This window comes from Bombus bifarius, unplaced genomic scaffold (assembly GCF_011952205.1).
Source record: "Bombus bifarius isolate JDL3187 unplaced genomic scaffold, Bbif_JDL3187 scf7180000008046, whole genome shotgun sequence".
NCBI lineage: Eukaryota > Metazoa > Arthropoda > Insecta > Hymenoptera > Apidae > Bombus > Bombus bifarius.
This window is the reverse complement of record NW_022884412.1, coordinates 1,235,161-1,255,168: the sequence shown is the minus strand read 5'-3', so window position 1 is coordinate 1,255,168 and position 20,008 is coordinate 1,235,161. Positions and strand designations below refer to the sequence as shown.

Below are 20,008 nucleotides of genomic sequence, written 5' to 3'. Positions count from 1 at the left end.
TACATATGCGATACACGTATTAAGTATATTTTCGTTCTAGCGGAAAGAGAAATATGTTGAAAGGAAATAGTTCCCAGAATGACAGACTATACCCAATCTTTCGAACTTTCCACAGAACGTCTTTATTCGGAACAAGTTGATAATGTGACACTCAATAAATAACAGAACTTCTACATGTCCAATTCTGTCGTCAGATTGTCCTGCCGAATCTCACAATCAAAACGAAATAAAAGAAACAATGTCTGGCCGTAGTTGAACAGCCTCGAGAGACGTGAAACGATTTTCGAGGCTGGGAGTGTTTCCGCAGCACTGAATTCTATCGGCCTGTTAAAAGTAGACACGGTAGATCACCTCTGATTCCGATGAAACGACAGCAGAGCGGAAAGACACGATTCGGAAAGACAACCCCTGAAAATGAAGTATATTCATAACGATGCGTAGTTGTTTTAGGTACGTACACGTGTTGTACGGCGCGGTATGCTGTTTCATAATTTTTCTCGAAGTAATGATAGAAGTCGAGAGAAAGAATAGACAAACAGGGTGCCTACTGAGGTGATGAACCTTTAGGAAGTGAAAAAAGTGATTTAGACGAATTCGTATTTTCACAGTTAAACCAACTGAATTACAATTAACTTTGTACAATAATTCATAATCTCTATTATCGTCAACATACAGTAAGGAGAAAATATCTCCCCCATGGCTTTAGTTTGCAGCCTCCTCTTGCACCGTCTTCGCCACACTTTCGTAATACGTTTACGTGCCCGATTTCCGTTTCTCTGAAAGCATGAAACGTATAAAAAGTTCAAGCTGTGGCGATTAAAATCTTCGTAAATAAAGATCCAATCACCGCCAACCTACGGTACTATCTAATTCCACAAATAACATATTTTTCCTTTTTCTCGTCTCATAATCATATCGCAAGTAATCGTTATTAAGATTGTAATATACTAACTTAAATATATCTACAATGGTTTTGCATAAAGATGGTTTCGTTTTCCTATCAATAGACACCCTGAAGAAACAATAAAATGATAAAAGAGAAAATAAAGAAATAATAATAATAATAATAATAATAATAATAATAATAGTAATAATAATGTGGAAGAGACAAAGAGAGAAAATAGGAATTTTTCCGATGAATCGAGTCTTATCCGATCGTAGAGAGTTTGTTGTTTGGAACGAAACTCAACGCTAATATATTTGATTACTAATACATATACCTGCTGAATTACTGAAATCACTGTTTCTATACACATATGTATAAATAACAATGTCGAAACAGCTATAAATACTCGACGATCGGAACATCGGTAATTTGACTTAGGGTAAAGTAAAGAAAAACCGGTGTGAGTCGAGTGTAGAGAGAGCTGATATCGGTTTTCCTGAGCACCCTCTGTACTTACCACTCACTCATGTGTTGCCAACACGTTCCTTGCAAAGGAAGAGGGCTTCACAGATCGAATCGATCACTTCTACTTCTTGTCAGGACCAACAAATTACAATCATAATTTAAATTGCACGAACTTCGAGAGATAATCATCCCGTAATATTACTTGCTAACTACAAGTTACGTCATGAATATGTTAGCCAGTCACTTATAATTCTATTCTAAATGAAACCAAAATGACAGAAGCAAATATTTTACATCTGAATAACGATCAACTTTTTATCATTTCTTTTTCTTCTCAACATGCAAACGTCACAATGTGATAATATCTTGGTACGGTTTCTTCGATCATATCTCGTAATTCAATTCATATAATCAATTTCGGATTTCTATAACGGAACAATTTAAAAGCAATATCATCAAATCGTCGAACTTTATTTCAGTAAAAAATTTAGTCAGGACTTTATAAAGAAGAATCAAAAATATTTTCTGTAATATGGAAACAGTATACTGTTTCTATGTATGTTAACAAATAAAATAATGAAATATAAACCGGAAAGAAAAAATTGATTTTATTACCACGGATTCGAAATATATAATTTCATTTTATCATATTTTTCGCTTCTTGAAAGGGAGAAAATTTAAGTAATAAAATATTAAATTATACGTTATTTTTGTAAAAGATGACAACAAATGAATTTATCTAAAGTTTCCAGATAGAATTACACATTATTTAAACAACAAGGTAAAATTATTTGTTTAATTAACGTTAAAGTATGTAAACAAGAATTCATTTTAATTTTAATTTCTACTTCTGTAACAACTATTACAAAAAGATAAGAGAAAATAACTCGTTAGGTATAAGAAATGATTTAATAAATCAAAAATAAAACCATAAAAGATGATTGAATTTTGTTCAAAAATGTGTAAAAATGTGTAAAAATGTGTAAAAATGTGTAGAGATAGATATCTAGATATAAAAATATAAAAAGTTAACCGCGTAGATTCTTAAAATATTTGCTTCTATCTTTGCTGATTCTCTGAGGAAACAATTCAGATTTCTGGTTTGCACAAACAAATATTGCAACAACCTTTGTTTAAACTCAATCTTCCAAGATTTCAACTATTAATTTCCGGATTACATATTATTTTGAAACAAATAAATATTTTAATAAATTTTAATTTATAAATAAAATTAATTTAATTATAAATTAATTATATTTAAATAAATTTTTGCTTTTTGCTATTTTAAGATATCAAGGTACACATACTTAAAACAACAGTTAGTTTTGTGCCCTTTTTCACATTAGAAAAAAATAGTTTTTCATATTAGAAATAAATTATTTTTTTAAGTTATTATTTTTATTTAAATATTACGATAGAAATGCAACTGATTTTAAAATGTTATTCTTTCGATATTATTCAGTATCTAAATCAACTTGTATCTTTTCATTTCACTTGTATCTTTCTTTCTTTCACTTGTATCTTTTACAAATATACAAGTAAAAAGTGTTTCGAAAAAATACTAATAATTCTTTGAAATCTTGAGAAAAAGATTTTAAACAAAATTTAATAGTTATAGTTGCTCCCTCATCTCGGTCAATCTAGTATATAAATATTTTTCATGTAGTTAATAACAATGGAAATATTTAAAATATGAAAGCTAGATGATACAGTGGCATACGCACATATATGCATATCTTGCCAAATATTACGAAAATCTGCATATTCTTCACGTGAAAATAAAATATCTTATGAAAATTCACTATTATAAGTAAAAGAACACGAAAAAAACAAATAAAGACATCATAAAAAAATGTAAACAAAGAATATATGAATGAACTTATATCGAAAAAGTAAATCGATTCGATCTGAGGCGTTAACAAAATAAAAGTTGTGATAAACTAACCTGAGGCGACAGAATATTCACACTGCGGCTTGTATCTTCTAATATTCTTGAAACACGGAAATCAAATAAGACGATTGATGTGTTACAAAGCATATAGAAATCAAGAGCTGCACACGGTTAGTGTGCGTGTGTGTGCGTGTGTGTGTGTGTGTGTGTGTGTGTATGCGTGTGTGTGCGTGTGTGTGTGTTTACATACATATACATATATGTACATATATGTACATAATACACACTTAGTAAAACGGATAAAATTGGATTTTGGTTAAAAAAAAAAAAAATGGATTGAAATATTTGAGTCAAGCAATCTCTCCCCTCTTTCTCTCTCTCTTTCTCTCCCCCTCTCTCTCCCTCTCTCCCTCTCACACGCATACACACACACGCGCGCACTCTCTCACTTTCTCTCTGTCTCCCCCGTTTTCTCAGCTGCAGTGTGAAACGCCACCTTTCCGCGATCGCGTCTCTCCAAGAGAACACTGGTGCAGAGGCTGAGAAACAGCGCGTGGAAACGGTCTACCGTAAAATAAAAAGACTGCCGAAATTCTTATATAAGTTCGTTCTACTTAGACGAATCAGCTGAAAGCCTACACTCCTTCCAAAACTGATTTCACAATCGCGTATCGCGTATCGCGATCGCGATGAGCAACGTAAAATTCCTTATACGTGACTTTGCAACGATAAAGTTTCTGTATTAGTAGCGTACGAGTTTTCTACGCAGAAGCTTTCGTGCTCATACAGCCATTAACAACATTATACCACCCCATCCTTTTCAATAACTACAATTTCAATACCAGGTACTCAGATAATGTAACAACAAGTATCCATAAAAAGGGTAATCCGAAGGATCAACATTTGATACCTTCTAAACAAACAACAAAATTATTTTCATTATAGAAAAAAAGAGTAGATGTCGTTGCTCACCTGAGATTTTAAACTCCTTCGGGAAGAAATTACGACGTTGCGCAGATATCACGCGCACGACCACGCACCATGTATAAAAGTTAAAAAGGTTTGTTATTTGATAACTTTTTACTGGCAGAGAAAGTCTGGAAAAAGAACGACTGACCGTTTCCACTGCACCTGGTAAACCCTCTCAGGCACTGACGTGATGTGGTTTATAATGATATTAGAAAAAAAAACAAAGATTTTGCTAACTTCGTGTAAACTTCGTAGGAGGGGATGCGTCAAGTGCAGCCGCGGCCGATCAACGAAGTGTGCCCACGTGAGCTAACGTGTTTTACGCGTGCTTGTCTCTTCTTCTCAGTCAGGTCCGGACCCTAATAAAATTTAGGGGCGGGCCCAGAGCACGAAGTGCAATGGCGGAGTGGGCCCGTCCATAGGAGGTGATCATCTGAAGCGTGGATGCATCATCGGAGCTAACATTGGTGCACCAGGAAACCCCATTGGAGCTGCGAATGCCGGATGCATCGCTCCTGGCGGCAAAGCTCCGATCATCCCTGTAAACGACAATTTCATCGTCAATTTCATATATCCCTGATAATTCTATCATTTCTCTCTGCCATTCCTTTTTTTTACATCTCTTATATCACAGGTTTTCAACAATCTGTAAAAATCTTCTTATGATACTTACGTTGGGAGAATACTCGTCAAATATAAATAAAATGAAATTACATGTGAGTCTGTGTATCTATGCGTAAGCGCACGCGCATGCGCGTATGTTACGAACGCACACATTCTTCTCCTCTCTTTATACTCCATCTTCTTTCTCAAATTCGGTTAAAATTTTATATTTATTTCTAGAGATTTCTTTTTAGAGATCGCGCCTCGTCATTCGGTAGAAAAGTATATCTCGCAAGATAGTTACGAAATTTGTAAAAGATACTTTCAAATTTAACCATCGATTTATTAACGTTATCTTTTTTCAATAAAAATTTTCAATAAAAAGTTTTTCAATGCATTTTGAATTAATCTAGAAGAATTGTTATCCTTCTGGACGGAAAGTTGTCTGACAGCCGGTCGATAGCACTTCCTCGCACAACATTCGCAAACAAATTTCTTAATAAATCAAAAGATTTCGACGATAAATTCAAATTTAGGTTAAATTGTTAGAAAAATTTTTAAAATAGAACCTAAGGTAAAACAAACAGAAAGAGAGTTCAAAATACCAAGTGGTATTGTCCTTGAATTAACTTGTATTTGCCCGATACGTACTCTTTTGCAAAATGATCAAATCATATAGTCTCAAGTTTTCTAGAACTACATTATATACCCAGAAGGGTTTATTATTTGCAGCACACCTACGTCTATCTAACATTTTATCAATGCAAATGGTCAAACTATATGAGGAATCGAGCTCAGCATGCAATGTGCCGCATATGCAATACAAGTCACAACAAAATCCTAAAAGTGATACCACGTAAAACCTCACACCATAAACGAGAAGTTTCACTTGACGATTACAGTTTTCATAATTTAAGCGAATCGCTCGGCTGCCAGCCGAACTTTCAGCCACTAGATATGATAAAAAAGCATCTACGAATAAATACAGGATGATAAAATAGATATTAAACGATAATTTTTCTTTTCTACAGTAATTTTAAGTATAACTTTTATTAATTTCAAAGAATTGTAATAATGTGAATGCATGTTGTATATTTTACTTTGTATATTTTATATATATATATAGGGTGACTACAAATCTCTGCCATTTGAAATAACAGCCAAACGGTAGATGACATGAAAAGATGTAAATTTTTTGTATTGTTTTTCACATGGGTTATGACGATTTAAATAAACAAGTTTTCGTTTAAAATTTCCAAAATTATTTTAAGGACATTTTGCATTTTATAAATGGGATGTCATACTTCTGTTTTTATATGATAAAAGAGTAAAACACAATGAATTCAAAACGCTACTTTCAAATGATCTTGAATGAATGTAAGGTCGTAATAGAGAAAATGTTGGAACAGACAAGGATAGAGTTTTTTTTCATCTTTCACTCCCTTTGTTTGCATTGTACGTTCAAAATTTGCACATCACTTATTAAATACAGCAGAATTATGTTTGAAAACGAAAAGCAACTATTTATGTTGGATATATTTATTCTAACACGTGGAAAATCATTTACTTTAAGCGAAAGCGAAGTAACTATAAACTGGTCCAAAAATTTTTACAATAATTTCCAATCTGTTGTGACAACATTCGTTACATTCGCATCGCTTTAAAATTATGAATCTAGCTACACAAGTTCCCAAGCTGTGGACTGGATGTAATAGAACACAATAATTGGCCTGCGAGATAACCGGGCTTAATACCTTAGATTTTTTTGTGAGAATATATTGTGGATACATGAAAAATATGAAGAGTCGAATTACGGGTGCGTGTGCAAATATGTCACAACAAATAGTTATTCTTGCGCAGAAACAAAGTAAATAAAAAGTCAAACTTATCCGTTTCTACAATATCATCTCCATTGTGACTTTCCATTGATTCAAAACCACATGAAAGCGTTTTGAATTTGACTTTTGCTCTTTTATCGTATGGCATATGGCGGTCCATTTAAAAGATGCAAAACGAGCTCCAAATAACCTTGAAAACTTTAAACGAAAAATTTATTATATACATCATAATCTACGAAAAAGGAACAATAAAAAACGTTCTTACATTTTTTTGTATATTTCGTAGACACCCTGTACATAATAAATCTTTTTGTATTATTCAAATTCAAATTTCTATTTTTCAGAAATTTGTTTTGCTTATAATTTCATTCTAATCAACAGTATTCACTCTTACGTGATATAACTCCGAAAAGATTGAATTTCCCTTATTCGTCAATTAAATTAGACTGTCTCATCATCGTCTATCATTTGATATACGTATAAGAAACAGCTGCATTTAGGTTTATGTACGAGTTATACTTTTGTATATATTGGATAACGTGAAATTATTTACTTACTGTAACTTGACTTGAAATATCTAAGATCATCTGTGTGACACAAAAGGTAGGCTATGGTGTGAGGGAGATACATTACGTTCGTTCTTGTTGCGTCTCTTTTCTATTATAATACACGCAACAACAACAAAAACAGTGACAATAATAAATGATCCCTTCCTTCGTCTTTTTTTGTTGTAATATACTTCATATATATTTCATCTAAAAAATTTGTTTAAAAAGGTAAGAGAAGTTTTTGTGAAAAACGATATAGAAGAACAAATTTGTTGATATCAACAATGCTGATATAATAATAAATAATATAGAACCATTGAAGTAGCAATTCATATTTTACTTTTAATCTGAAACTAAAAAAATTTGAAGCCCTTGAAGAAATATAAAGAAGGAAGGAATAGTTATCATCAAAATTATGCATCAGCTTTTTGTTTTTTCTGCTTTTTCCCCCTTTCTTGTTTTCCTTATCTTTTACTTAGAATAACAACTTCGAACGACTGTCAGTACCGTGCCCAAAAAGCGGTTTTTTCACTACTATATCACAACACCAGGATTTCATATATAAACATGAGAAGGTAGGATGATAAAACACGGTTGGCGAGATAATGGCAAGTGAGTCCTAAGAAGAATATGGTTAAGTCGAGATAGTGAATAATGAAGCTAGTGGAACAGAAAAGAAAAAAAAATTGTATGTACGATGAACCAGCCGAGCGGCCGAAAATCGAATTAATTTCACATTGCTTTTACCGATCGATGAATATATATGTATATATATAACGCGTATTTCTCTATCGTAGTTGAAAAGCAGGCATATGTATATGTATGTATATTATACACATATGCCTGCTTTTAACCATAAATCTAGTGTGATCGTGCTTCTGATACCGAGTACACTAGTTTCAAGAAGAGGCATTTCACGTCCAAATAGTCGTGTGTCCAAAATTAAAGTGTTGCTGTCCGGCGTTGAAGGAATCAGAACAGATGCAATATCGTTGGCCGCTCGACCCACCTGCCCAGTGACAATAATATAAATATACAGAAATATATATATAGATATATTAATGTGACAATGATGACAATAATAATAACAATAATAATATTAATTAATAAGAATAATAAAAAATATAATGATGTATATATAGATATATATAAAGAGAAATAGATAATACATATATATTATATATATGTGAATATGAGTATATATCATATATATTATATATATATCTGTGTGTGTATACATATATATATGTATACACAGATAAATAAATAGATAGATATGCCAGTTCACTGCATGCTAATTGCTAAGGACCAACCTTGTTGCGTTTGTATAATACACGGTTTTAGTAACCAGACTGGGTTCGTTCAACACTCACCAAGGAGTGACTGGGCGCCCTGCAAACGCACCGTTAAAACATAAACGTACAAGACACTCTGTCGTTGATTTTGGCATACGGATGAATTCTAAACATGCTAATATCAGAACGATCATATTTAATTTCTCCTCTTTTTTCCTTTAATGTTCTTGTGTTTAATATATTTTTTGTATACCTGATAAAAATTGACCCCCTTCCCCAACACTATTTTTGTCTTCTGTGACTCTCATTCATCTATAACACATTCTTAACCGTTGGGCAAGTTTAATTTTTTCTTGGGAACAGAGGGTAAGGGCTGCATAGTAATGGATGATGTGCAAAGGTATATTATACTGCATGTCAGAGGAAAACATTTTGTCTTAATGATCTATCTATATGTTTACTAAATGCAACCTCCAGCTTTTGGGCAAATTTATTGTCTGAATGAAAATTTATTGTCTTATACCATTAATTAAAAAACATTTAGTGTTTCCTATATTAGTGCTAATATGATCATTTTATAGCACAAACAAGAAAGTTATTGGCTTAAGCTGTTTAGTAAAATCTGCTATATATTTGTGACTAAGAATATATATTGTATATATATATATGTATTCCATAAGATGTATATGCAATGCATTAGGTACTCTTGATATGTTAATCCTATTGCATCTATACATAGATATTTACACATTAATATGTTTTACCTCAAATACTTTAAATATGGTTCCATACCATTTTTGAAAGAAGTAAATATCGAAGTGTTGAAGAAATATTAATTTATGTTAAAAACTATTATGGAAAAAGAAATAATTTTTTATCTTAACTTCACTTAATGTAGTGCAATAAAATTGCATTGGACAATTACTCAATACATCTCAAATAATTCTAAATATGATACTGGAAGGGACACAAAAATAATTTGGTACAAATTTGATAATATTTACGTAGATTAATGAATATCGATGAGGTGCTCTCGTTGAAATAGAGATGAGTATTTAAAATTATAGAGACTTACCTGGTGGTAGGCCCATGGGGGGCGGTCGCATCATGTTACCTCCATGAATCAGAGCAGGTGCAGCTAGGGTCATAGTGGGCCGCATAAGCGGTGCCATCAGTGCAACGGAACTAACAGGCATTGCTGCAGATGCAGGAACCATTACTGCTTGTGGAGGTCGCTGAAATCTCTGCTGTTGCTGCTGAAGTGCATTTAATGCCGCTTGTTGTCGCTGTTGCTGATCCTGAAATGCAGCAGCTGCATTAGCAACAGCAGCTTGTTGTTGCTGTTGCTGCTGTTGTTGCTGCTGCTGCTGCTGTTGTAATGCAGCAGCTTGCTGATTGGCATCAGCAGTTTGCACAGTTCGAGTTTCTTGCGTTTGTCGCCGCTGGTATTTTGGAAGTCTTGCTCTAATTTCCTCCTATAACATATAATTTTTGTTTTCGCTTTCTATATTTACTATTAGCATATAAGTAATAAAAATAGTCAACATACTAGGCTGAGATCTTCTGGCGGATGAATAATTTTAATGGCAGCACTAGTAGTGGCTATAAGATTTACTTTTTGATCACTACCAATATTATTGTTAGTAGTGGTACTACTATCTGTATTACTATATGCAGGGAATGTTGGCTTCACAGGTCCTATAGATCCACCAGCCACTGACGTAATTGGTTTAAAATCTGTACCCAAAGGAGAAGTCACAGATGTAGACGCAGTTGTTGAAACAGCTGCAGCACTTGGAAATAATGGTCGTGTTGGTGGTATGGATGCACCAGATACTGGTGGTTGTATACCTGGAGGCATACCCGGCATTCCAGGCATCATACTATAAAAAAAAGAAAAAATTTATTGCTTTATCCTATTATTTCCATACTTCTTCTATTAATATATATATATATATATGTATATATATATTATGTATATATGTATATATATATATATGAATTTAAAAACTTTAGATTGTATTTACCTAACTTGTATTAAATTAATATCAGATATTTAACTCTTCTTTCGCGTTGTCTGGTTTAAAAAAAATAAGTTATACATACCCAGGACCCATGAAAGGTGGACCTACAGGACCCATAGGTCCCATCATATGATGCATGGGTGGTGGGAACGATCCCATTGGTGGCATACCAGGATGAGCTGCCATACCTGGCATTACACCTGGCATCATGTTGGAACCTGTAGGCATTGCTCCTGGTGCAGAACCTAATAAACCTTCTGGTTTTGCTTTTTTTCGAACTGGTTCATCTTCACCAGAACTTGGTGAACCAGGTCTACCTCCATTCCTCTGTCTTTCATGTTCTTTTGCATCGTTTGGTGGTATGCCTTCCATACCATAAATTTCTATTTCAATATTGCTTCGATTCGGCAAAGAATTAGGTACCTTGTCTATCGCTTCTTTATGTACCTAAAAAATTGGGACAATATTGTAATCTTTTGGTATCTATGTACCTTCAAATTTTTAAATTATATAACAATATATTCATGTATTATATAGCTAATAATATTACCTGCATACAATGTATACTAAGTCCTGGTCCCGTATAAAGCTTCTTATGACATATGTGGCATTTGAAATGTTTTGCTTTCTGGTGTTGTATAAGAATCTTTTCATCTTCAAATTCTCTATTACAATACCTTAATAAATTGGTTAAGTACAATATGAAAGTATAAAAATAAAAAGATATCACTCAATAACCTGGATAATTAACATAGATGTATTCAAAATACATATCTATTGCGTATTTTTATATCAACCATTTTTAATTCATCTATAAGATTGATACAAATGTAATAATTTATAACAATAAAAATAATATAATTTGCCATGTGTTTAAACATATGCGCATGTCTGACATTAGTATTAATTAAATGCTACATAGTAATAAAATGAAAAAAAAATTGGATTGATATATTTTTAAGTCTTCAATAATTTAATTTGTATGGAATTATGTAGTAAATATGAGTTATTTATGAAGCTATAAATTTTATTATTTCTCATATAATCTTCCAATTTAATTTAATAATTCAATGAAGATCAAGAAATAATTTTTTTTGTACTTTTATAATAACATCTTAGAAGGTTAATTCTCTTTAAACAAGATATAACATAGGATTGTATATAGGATATATAAAAAATGAACGATGTAATTAACACTGTTAATTCATTATAGTTAGCTTCAAATCCAAATTTTGTTTCAATGATTAAAAAAAGATATTTTTATATATATATATATATATATATATATATATATATATATATATATATATATATATATATATTATTACATATAATCTTCCAGAAATGTATCAAACATAACACAGGAATATATAATAAAATATATGTATATAAATGTTGATTTTTAAATTAATTCTTTTTATTGTATTTGATGGGATGAACATAATCGAAATAATATAAAAATAACTTTTTAATTTTAAATCTTTTATTACTCAAATTTTCTTAAAAAATAAAAATAAATATTTGAACATTATTTCATAGTAATAATTAAAAATGTATATCTTTTCTTTTACTTTACTAAATAATATAGCAACTCGTCCAAAATAAGATATCATAAGGTGTATTTGTGAGATTTTTCTCAACAAATACTTTACTAATATGACATTGAACAATCTATTATATTTCGTATATATAAATACCTTCATAATTACGAAAAAAATATAGTCAAATATAGTTACTAACGAAATATCGATTTCTCACGTATTCAGCCACTTTAACTCGTCACAGGCTTTTACTGAGCGGGTTAAAAATGTTCTACGATAAATTAGATACTTTCGAATTTCAAACTAAGATCTAGCAATAAGATATGATACAAACATTAGTAGAATGTTAGAATACTTAAATTCATACGATTATAAGAATAATGTAATTGTAATTTTGATTTATGATCTAAAAATATAGTTACGTAAAATATCCTCTAATAAAGGATATTTTAAAAAAGGATACCAGCACCAGGGTCTTGATTGCTTCTTCTTTTTGCGTCCCATATTCTCTTATCAACTTTTATCAATTAAAAATTAATAAAAATATGCCACTAAATGTTTTACGCCCACGTAGTAAGAATTCAACTCGCAAAGTAACTGCAGTGCACACACACGACGTAAAAATCGACGATGTAAAATGGCGACTGCATCTTTTCCGTATTTGACGGAAGGAACTATAACCAATAGTATTACTTAAAAATAACTAGTTTATACGACTAAATTTTCCCTAACTATATTCTAGGTGAACATGCTTGAACAGAGAGGAAATTTTCTTTCTGGCTTGAATAAGAACAATCACGAGCATACTATAGTACTAAACTATTTATGTTCCTCATTGAATAGACACGAAAAATCATTGTTAATAAGCAAAAGCTTTTTCTTTGTACAATTTAAAACCGTTTTATGTAAACACATTATGATCTGAAAAAACACTATATTTGCATTTAAAAATTTTTTCCTCATTTAAAATATTACTTATTTACAATTTTTAAACATGTAATTTGTCAAAACAATTATTTAAGTAGAAATTTATCCATACTATTTTATAATAATCATTTCATAATATTTCAATTTCTTTTAAGTAGGTTTTGATATTGTTGTCCTGTTTATTCCATCAAGTATGTTATATATGTTATAATATATATGTATATGCATAAAATTATATACAAATATTTATGAAGATATACAAACTACATACATATATACAAATCAATGTTTCATATAGTAACATGAACACATTCTACATAAATGCGGATAATATATGTATTTATAATTATTAATTTAATATCGTGAAAAGCAAAATAATCCTAAAACGACAAATTAAACAAATGAAAAAATAAGTATATATATCAATCTAAAAAATATTAATATAGATGTTATCATCTATAATCACATTTTATGTTTATGTCAAAATAAAGAATAAAATCTGATAATTTTACAATGACGATCATTTTAACATAGTTTCAATATGTTAAAAATATAAATATAGAAGTATTTTATAAACAATAAGAGACCTCCGTTAGCTGCAAATCCTTTGTTTCAATGGAAGATCACTTTCTGAATCACTGGATTCATTAGTAGTACCAGGTTCATCATCTGAAGAAGAATAATCCTTTTGTTTTACTTCTACATTCTCTTGGGTTCTCTTAGGCTATAAAATAATAAATTTCATTAATTGTGTTGGTAAATTCAATCAATATATATGATTGAGGAAAAACTAAATTTAATTGATACCTTTGGCCAATTTTTAGCAGGCCTTTTTGTAGTATTAGTTTTTGGAACATATTTGTCAGCAACTCCTTCGACACGCCTAATATCAAAATCTTGATCTACTTTAGTTACAGTTTGCAATCTTTGTTCTTCTGATGTTACATATAAATCATCTGGTTGATGATAACTGTTATGCGTTTCATATGCTCTTTTACTGCAAAATAGAGCAGCGCATACTGTACATTTTATTAAATCTTCTGGAACAGCTTCTCTTTCTTCCTATTAATTATAAAGGTAAAATGTTAAACATAATGCACCTGTAACAAAATTTGCTTATTTAATATTTATTTATATTGCTTTACTTGAGTATGAGCTCTTTCCAAATGTCGCTGCAAATTGAATTTTATAATATATTCAGCACCACACAAATGACAGTAATACACGCTGAGAGCATCATTCATTGAATTTACTTTGATTTTATTGCTAGGAGGTGGTGTTGCTATTGGTTGAAATAAATGTACCATCCTATAAATTAAATTATTAGATACAATTAAAAATTATTTAAAAATAAAAATCATAAAAAATATTATAGAAAAGATTTACAACCTTTTATGTATAGAACGATAATGATAATCTAAAGCTTTTTCATTATAAAACAATACATCGCATTCTTCACATTTCTTATGTTGTTCTTTTCTCTCACTTTCAGATGAATCATGTGATGCTTGATGATTATCCCTGTGTGTCTAATAAAAAATGAGTAGTTTATAAAATTAAAGAAGAAACATATATTATGTAGAAATAGAAACATACTTTTAGAGGAAATTGCATCCCACAATAATGACAATAAAATTTTGTTGGAGAATTAGGATGGACTTTAAATCTATGTCGTATTGTTGCACTAATTGAATCAAATGCTTGACCACATACATCACATTGGGTATCATCGTTTTTGCTTCTTTTGACGGGTTTACCACGAGTATCTATTTCTTTGTTGGCATGTTTCCTATGTACACAGTATATTCACATGTAATTAAATTTTTTATTTCTAAAACATCATTTCAATAACAAACTCAATAAAACTTGTTTTAATTTTGTTTTCTTCTTTTTTTAGTAATGAGTTATTAGGAAATCTATGAACAAAACAAAGTTTGACATATTATATCAAAATTATATACTAGAATTTAGGGAAACTGAACAATTTCTCTTCCTCTTCTACATGCATGTATAAATTTATCTTATAATAATGCACTATTAAAAAAAATCTTTCTCTTATGAATATAAAATTTCAATTGTTAGTAATAAAATCATAATAGCTAACATATAGTTAAACAAAATATATAAATCCAATATATAGCCAATATTTAAAATACACATTCACATTCACATTCTTTGATAATACTGTTTCTGTTAATTTTCTAACTTGCTAACATTCGTTTTGCAATACAACTAACAAAATGATATGAAGGAGTAAATGTGTCATAAACTAATGTGTGAAATATATTTAACTTCTATTTAATGGAATAAAATATAGAATATAGTAATATTTCATGTATTACATTTTGCTTATATATTTATTTGATCATAAAATACAAGATAATCTTTAAATGAAATAAATATTTATGAATTTTATCGGCCTAAAACTATTAAAATCTGCAAAAACGAAAATGCAAAATTTAAAGTTAAATATATCATTTTAAAGTAAATGTAATTTTAAATATTATTATAATAAAATTGTTCTAAACTTAAATATTATTTTAATCTTCAGATGATGAAAACGGAAGTGAATATAAAATATAATTAACAAAATAAAATATATTTTTCATATAAAATATATTGTTGACTCATCTTACATTATTAGTTATTAAGTAATAATTATGCTAAATTTTAAATAATGTAACAATTATTTAAAACATTTTCCAAATATTTACTATCAATCCAATTAAAATTTTATTTACACAAAGGGCAAATTATATATATTTATACAATGTTTCTCCGAAAAATGTTACTTTTTAGTAAATGTATGAATAATCTAATAGAATCCATCACAGTTAGTAAAAATTTGTTTAATTCTATGTTGTATATAATTATTTGTAATTACATCATTGTAACTTGTGTTATTATTATAATTATTATCATAATAAAAACACCTTTATACCGAAAGCAAAAAAGAAAACGCAAGCAATTGGAAAAATAGCGCGAACAATACTCTATCGGTAATATAGCTGAATATTATCATTAACGTATTTAAAAATATTTTTATTTATTATAATGTTTTTATTTCGGAATGTGCATTGGAATAGGATGGAAAAATAGGTTGTACGTATAAAAATATCTTTCTTTTATGAAATTGCTTGCTTGGTTATGAACATATCAAATAGAATAGTTTCTTTTAGTACCTAAAATGCTCCTGCAAAGCTTCCTTGGATTCTAATTTTGAGTCACACAAAACGCAATTGTATTGGCCTTTAGCACTCATTTAGGCGCGAATTCTTATTTCAAAAAGACATTAGAAATTACCGGACGTCTTTGCGCCAGGTAGTATAACATATAAGTTCTTCACGTTTTAGTATTCTATCGTAATAGGTATATTCAATTGATCACAATCCGTAACAATGTAATCTTCGTTTTTTTTTTTTTTAAAACATTATCGTTTCCCAATATATACGGTGTTCATTCGTGTTTGAATGTAAAAAATTTTATAGAACTCACGTCCGCGTAGAAAAATCAATTTTCGGCCATTTTATTGGATTGAAAGTCGCGCCACCTATCGTATACTACTCAAAAAGATACAAAACGATCTGTTTCTTTGAAAGAATGTTAACATATAGTAATTTAAAATTGAATAGCAGTAAATTATAAGAATATATAATTATAAAGGTCACGAAATTTTGATAAATAATTAATATAATTATTAATATAATATAATTTTACACAATTCAATTCCATATAAAATATATGTATTTTTCTTATTTTAGAATACATATGAACCGTATATTCGTATTTTAATACACTTATCTCTTATAGAGATTTATATTCATATATCCGTATAATTTCTTTTCTCTAATACATTACAGGAAAACTAATGTTTATATATAAATATTTACTACTTTTCTGAATCATTACATGAAACAGAAATAAACTAGCAAGTAAACTTAAAAATATGAATATAACGTAATTGTCTGTCGCGTTGCGCAGTGTATGTGCATCACAATTATGTTACACATAAGAAACTAAAATTGGCTTTGGACAAGTTATAAATTTTTAATACTATTACCTTTGCATCGTTTAATTACTTTAAAAAAAAGTGACATTAACTGAACACACAGTGCGGAATCTACGGCATTATATTAAATTATAAGTCTACTGAATATTTAATATTAATTGTAAAATTTGATCTCATATAATGTATTAAATAGAAGTTATTACTTCATTGTAATTCCTGGTACAATGTAGGTGATGATTGCCCATCTGTTACGCCCTGAGCTGCTAGTTCAGCTAATGTTCTTTCGAGGTAACTTTTATCAGGGTAACCATGACCAGTTGTTGATGGTCCCAGTTCAGTCTTATGATGAATTTCATTCCATGTTACTACATCTTCTCTTCCAGTAGTTATCGATCGTCCGATTGTAAATATAAGTTTTCGTTCAAATGCAATTTGTAGCAATCTTAAAACTCTACGACCTAAATTATTATCTGGAAGGTAACATATACGTGGAAAGCCTACAGCATAATAAGCTTGACCAGGATTGGGATGTTCATTTCCTTGAATTCCTGATGGAATGCTAAAATTGAGCATTTATTTAAATGAAATAGTTATTTCTCAAATATATTGGGTGATCTGTAATTGCTGGACGAAATCCCTAATCTACTTACTCATAGGTTATCTGAATTGTATTTGTATTTGGAAAACCAGGCAGTGCTCGGAGTATTCTTGTCCAATTCATAGTTCCAGGAGGTTGATTTCCTCTTTTTTCACCATAAATTAAACGACAAACAGGGCACTGTATATACATAGGAGGTTGTTGACAACTAAGCATTGCATTCAAACATGCTAAATGTAATCTATGTTTACAGCGAGTTAACTCTACTGTTAGTGGCTCTGGCGTACCCAGACAGACAGGACAAGAGTCGCAATTATCACTTTCTACTACTTTCACATATTGGGAAATAACATCAGATTCAGTGTCTACACCTGAACAAAGTAAATTCATGTAATATGTTATATAAAACTATGAGAAAGTATGATAAGGGTAAAAGTAAATTAAAGGAAGTATGATAAATTACTCAAAATGGCATCTTTGAAAGCATCATCACTTCCTACACTGCTGTCCAATAAATCTATTGGATTTTCATGACTCAAATATGTAGAAACTGTATCAACGCTTGGCCTTCGTCCACTTTTTGTACTACTAGAATCTACATCCAATGCACTATCCCAAGTTTTTCTTTTTTGTCCAGATTCGATACTTGTAATTGAATTATTATTTTCTATTCCATGTTTATTACTAAATATATTAAAATTACTCAAAATAACACGAGCTATGTTTGATGGACCGGTATCTCCACTTTTGCTCTAATAACATATGTAGAATTATCATCATATAATGATAATATAATATCATATTTATAATATTAGTAACAAGTGCTCTTTTTTACCTTTTTATTGTTCTTTTTTGTATTTCCAGTAGATGACTTTTTATGTGTGATTTTTGTAGTTAAATTTTTAACAATTGCAGATGTTGCTTTTATTTCAGAAATAGCTTGTAATTCTTCTAAAGCTACTTTGACTAAAGGATAAGGTGCTTGCTGAATACGTCGTATCGATCTTACATATCCAGTGCAACAACGAACTTGAGTCAAATTACAAAAATTTATGATATAAGGAAAACCTAAATAAGTCTTAGACACATCAATAGTTTTATCACCCTAAAATAAAAAATTAATAAAATTTTTATAATTATGATTAATTTATAACTTTTATTTTTCTTCATAATGTTCTTACTTACTCTTGCCCATGCTTCTTCTATCAAACATTGCACTTCCATATCATATGTATGCCAATCATCTGTGTCACCAGCCCACTCCCATTTAGCACCTTTACCAGCTGGAGAACTTGGAAGATAAAATTTTCTTCTAATATTATGCGTTTCATTCCCATCCTCACTACATTGTGTTTTAGTTTTTAAATTTATATAATACCTATTTAAAGCAATAGAAATAAATTTTTTTTGTATATAAATAAATGTTTTTTTCTGTATATAAATAAAGGTAAAAGTTTATTATATGTATTATATTATATACTAAAATTATATTTATATATAATATAATAATATTATATATTATTTATGTTACCATTATCAATTATCAGTATCCTGAAATATAAAACTAAATGAAATTATATTTCTTTTATGCTTTATACTTTTTGTTTTTTATAATCTTTTCCTGAAACAATCTTTGACGTAAACATGTTTTATTTATATTTGTAGAAAAATGAGAAAGTTTTCAAGCGGACTTAGATATATCAGAATCTTTGGTTACATATATTAAATACAAACCTATCCAAACTAGGATCTGCATCATTCAGGAAAACCCGAGTTAATTTTTTACAATGTGCTCTCTCAAGATGTTGCGACACCGCAGGACTATAAGGTCTCCAACGTCCGTGACGATTTTCCCACTCCCACACAACAACAGCATGACCATGTTCTTGCGCCTGGGCGTTCATTTTCTTAAAAATTTACTTAAGAATTTCACATGCACGCGCAACACATATTTGCGCAGTCAAAACGTGAAAACATTTTCAATTTTTTTGCATTCAGCCTAATTTATCTCACTACACAAACACACGCGTCAACGTATATGTACATACAAATAAATTCATGTATATCACACCATTCATATTGTAATCTAAATTACAATATCAAAATATACAAATGAACTTTAATAATGAATTTAATAATGAATAACGATTCTGATACTGAATGAATTATATCAAATAAATTCTATTCCTTACTTCATATTATCTTGTTTGTAATAAATTAACGATTAATGAATAACGAATATAAGGCGAATAACTTCACCTGAAGTACACGCAATTTTAAGCATCGAATAATCGCAATATCGATGATCGACTTTGAATAATCGTATTTAAAAATTCTTGTTACTTAAATTTAAGTAAATGTTATAAAAGTTGGTTTAGGATACTTTGAATCATATATCTCACTATTTTTAATTA

General features: G+C 29.9%; 3 protein-coding genes across 8 annotated transcripts; all 3 read right to left on the bottom strand.

Annotated features, from left to right (window-relative positions):
- Window positions 1-106: 106 nt before the first annotated feature.
- Window positions 107-12,730, bottom strand: LOC117207749 (BUB3-interacting and GLEBS motif-containing protein ZNF207). Of its 5 annotated transcripts, none has more exons than XR_004487583.1 (7): window positions 12,524-12,729; window positions 11,070-11,196; window positions 10,602-10,966; window positions 10,045-10,378; window positions 9,571-9,970; window positions 4,449-4,750; window positions 107-776 (listed from the first exon to the last, which is right to left on the bottom strand). XR_004487583.1 is itself a non-coding variant. In XM_033448274.1 (6 exons), the coding sequence occupies exons 1-6, from the start codon at window positions 12,562-12,564 to the stop codon at window positions 4,641-4,643; spliced, it is 1,377 nt and encodes a 458-aa protein (XP_033304165.1). In that variant the 5' UTR covers window positions 12,565-12,729; the 3' UTR covers window positions 3,835-4,640. The 5 variants fall into 5 exon arrangements, 2 of the variants coding, with proteins under 2 accessions (XP_033304165.1, XP_033304166.1); XR_004487585.1 differs by lacking the exon at window positions 107-776 and adding an exon at window positions 8,514-8,592 and having other exon boundaries at window positions 4,629-4,750; window positions 12,524-12,730; XR_004487584.1 differs by lacking the exons at window positions 107-776; window positions 4,449-4,750 and adding exons at window positions 7,738-8,209; window positions 8,514-8,592 and having other exon boundaries at window positions 12,524-12,730.
- A 677-nt stretch (window positions 12,731-13,407) lies between these two features.
- On the bottom strand, window positions 13,408-16,635 carry LOC117207758 (zinc finger protein 549-like). Its single transcript, XM_033448295.1, has 6 exons — window positions 16,170-16,635; window positions 14,584-14,776; window positions 14,377-14,516; window positions 14,133-14,295; window positions 13,795-14,049; window positions 13,408-13,711 (listed from the first exon to the last, which is right to left on the bottom strand). The coding sequence occupies exons 1-6, from the start codon at window positions 16,247-16,249 to the stop codon at window positions 13,580-13,582; spliced, it is 963 nt and encodes a 320-aa protein (XP_033304186.1). The 5' UTR covers window positions 16,250-16,635; the 3' UTR covers window positions 13,408-13,579.
- Window positions 16,636-16,840: 205 nt separating this feature from the next.
- On the bottom strand, window positions 16,841-19,831 carry LOC117207757 (protein deltex). 2 transcript variants are annotated; one of them, XM_033448294.1, is made up of 7 exons: window positions 19,329-19,831; window positions 18,780-18,972; window positions 18,430-18,699; window positions 18,058-18,346; window positions 17,647-17,965; window positions 17,200-17,555; window positions 16,841-17,107 (listed from the first exon to the last, which is right to left on the bottom strand). In XM_033448294.1, the coding sequence occupies exons 1-6, from the start codon at window positions 19,496-19,498 to the stop codon at window positions 17,201-17,203; spliced, it is 1,596 nt and encodes a 531-aa protein (XP_033304185.1). In that variant the 5' UTR covers window positions 19,499-19,831; the 3' UTR covers window positions 16,841-17,107; window position 17,200. The 2 variants fall into 2 exon arrangements, with proteins under 2 accessions (XP_033304185.1, XP_033304184.1); XM_033448293.1 differs by having other exon boundaries at window positions 16,841-17,555; window positions 19,329-19,830.
- Window positions 19,832-20,008: the final 177 nt, after the last annotated feature.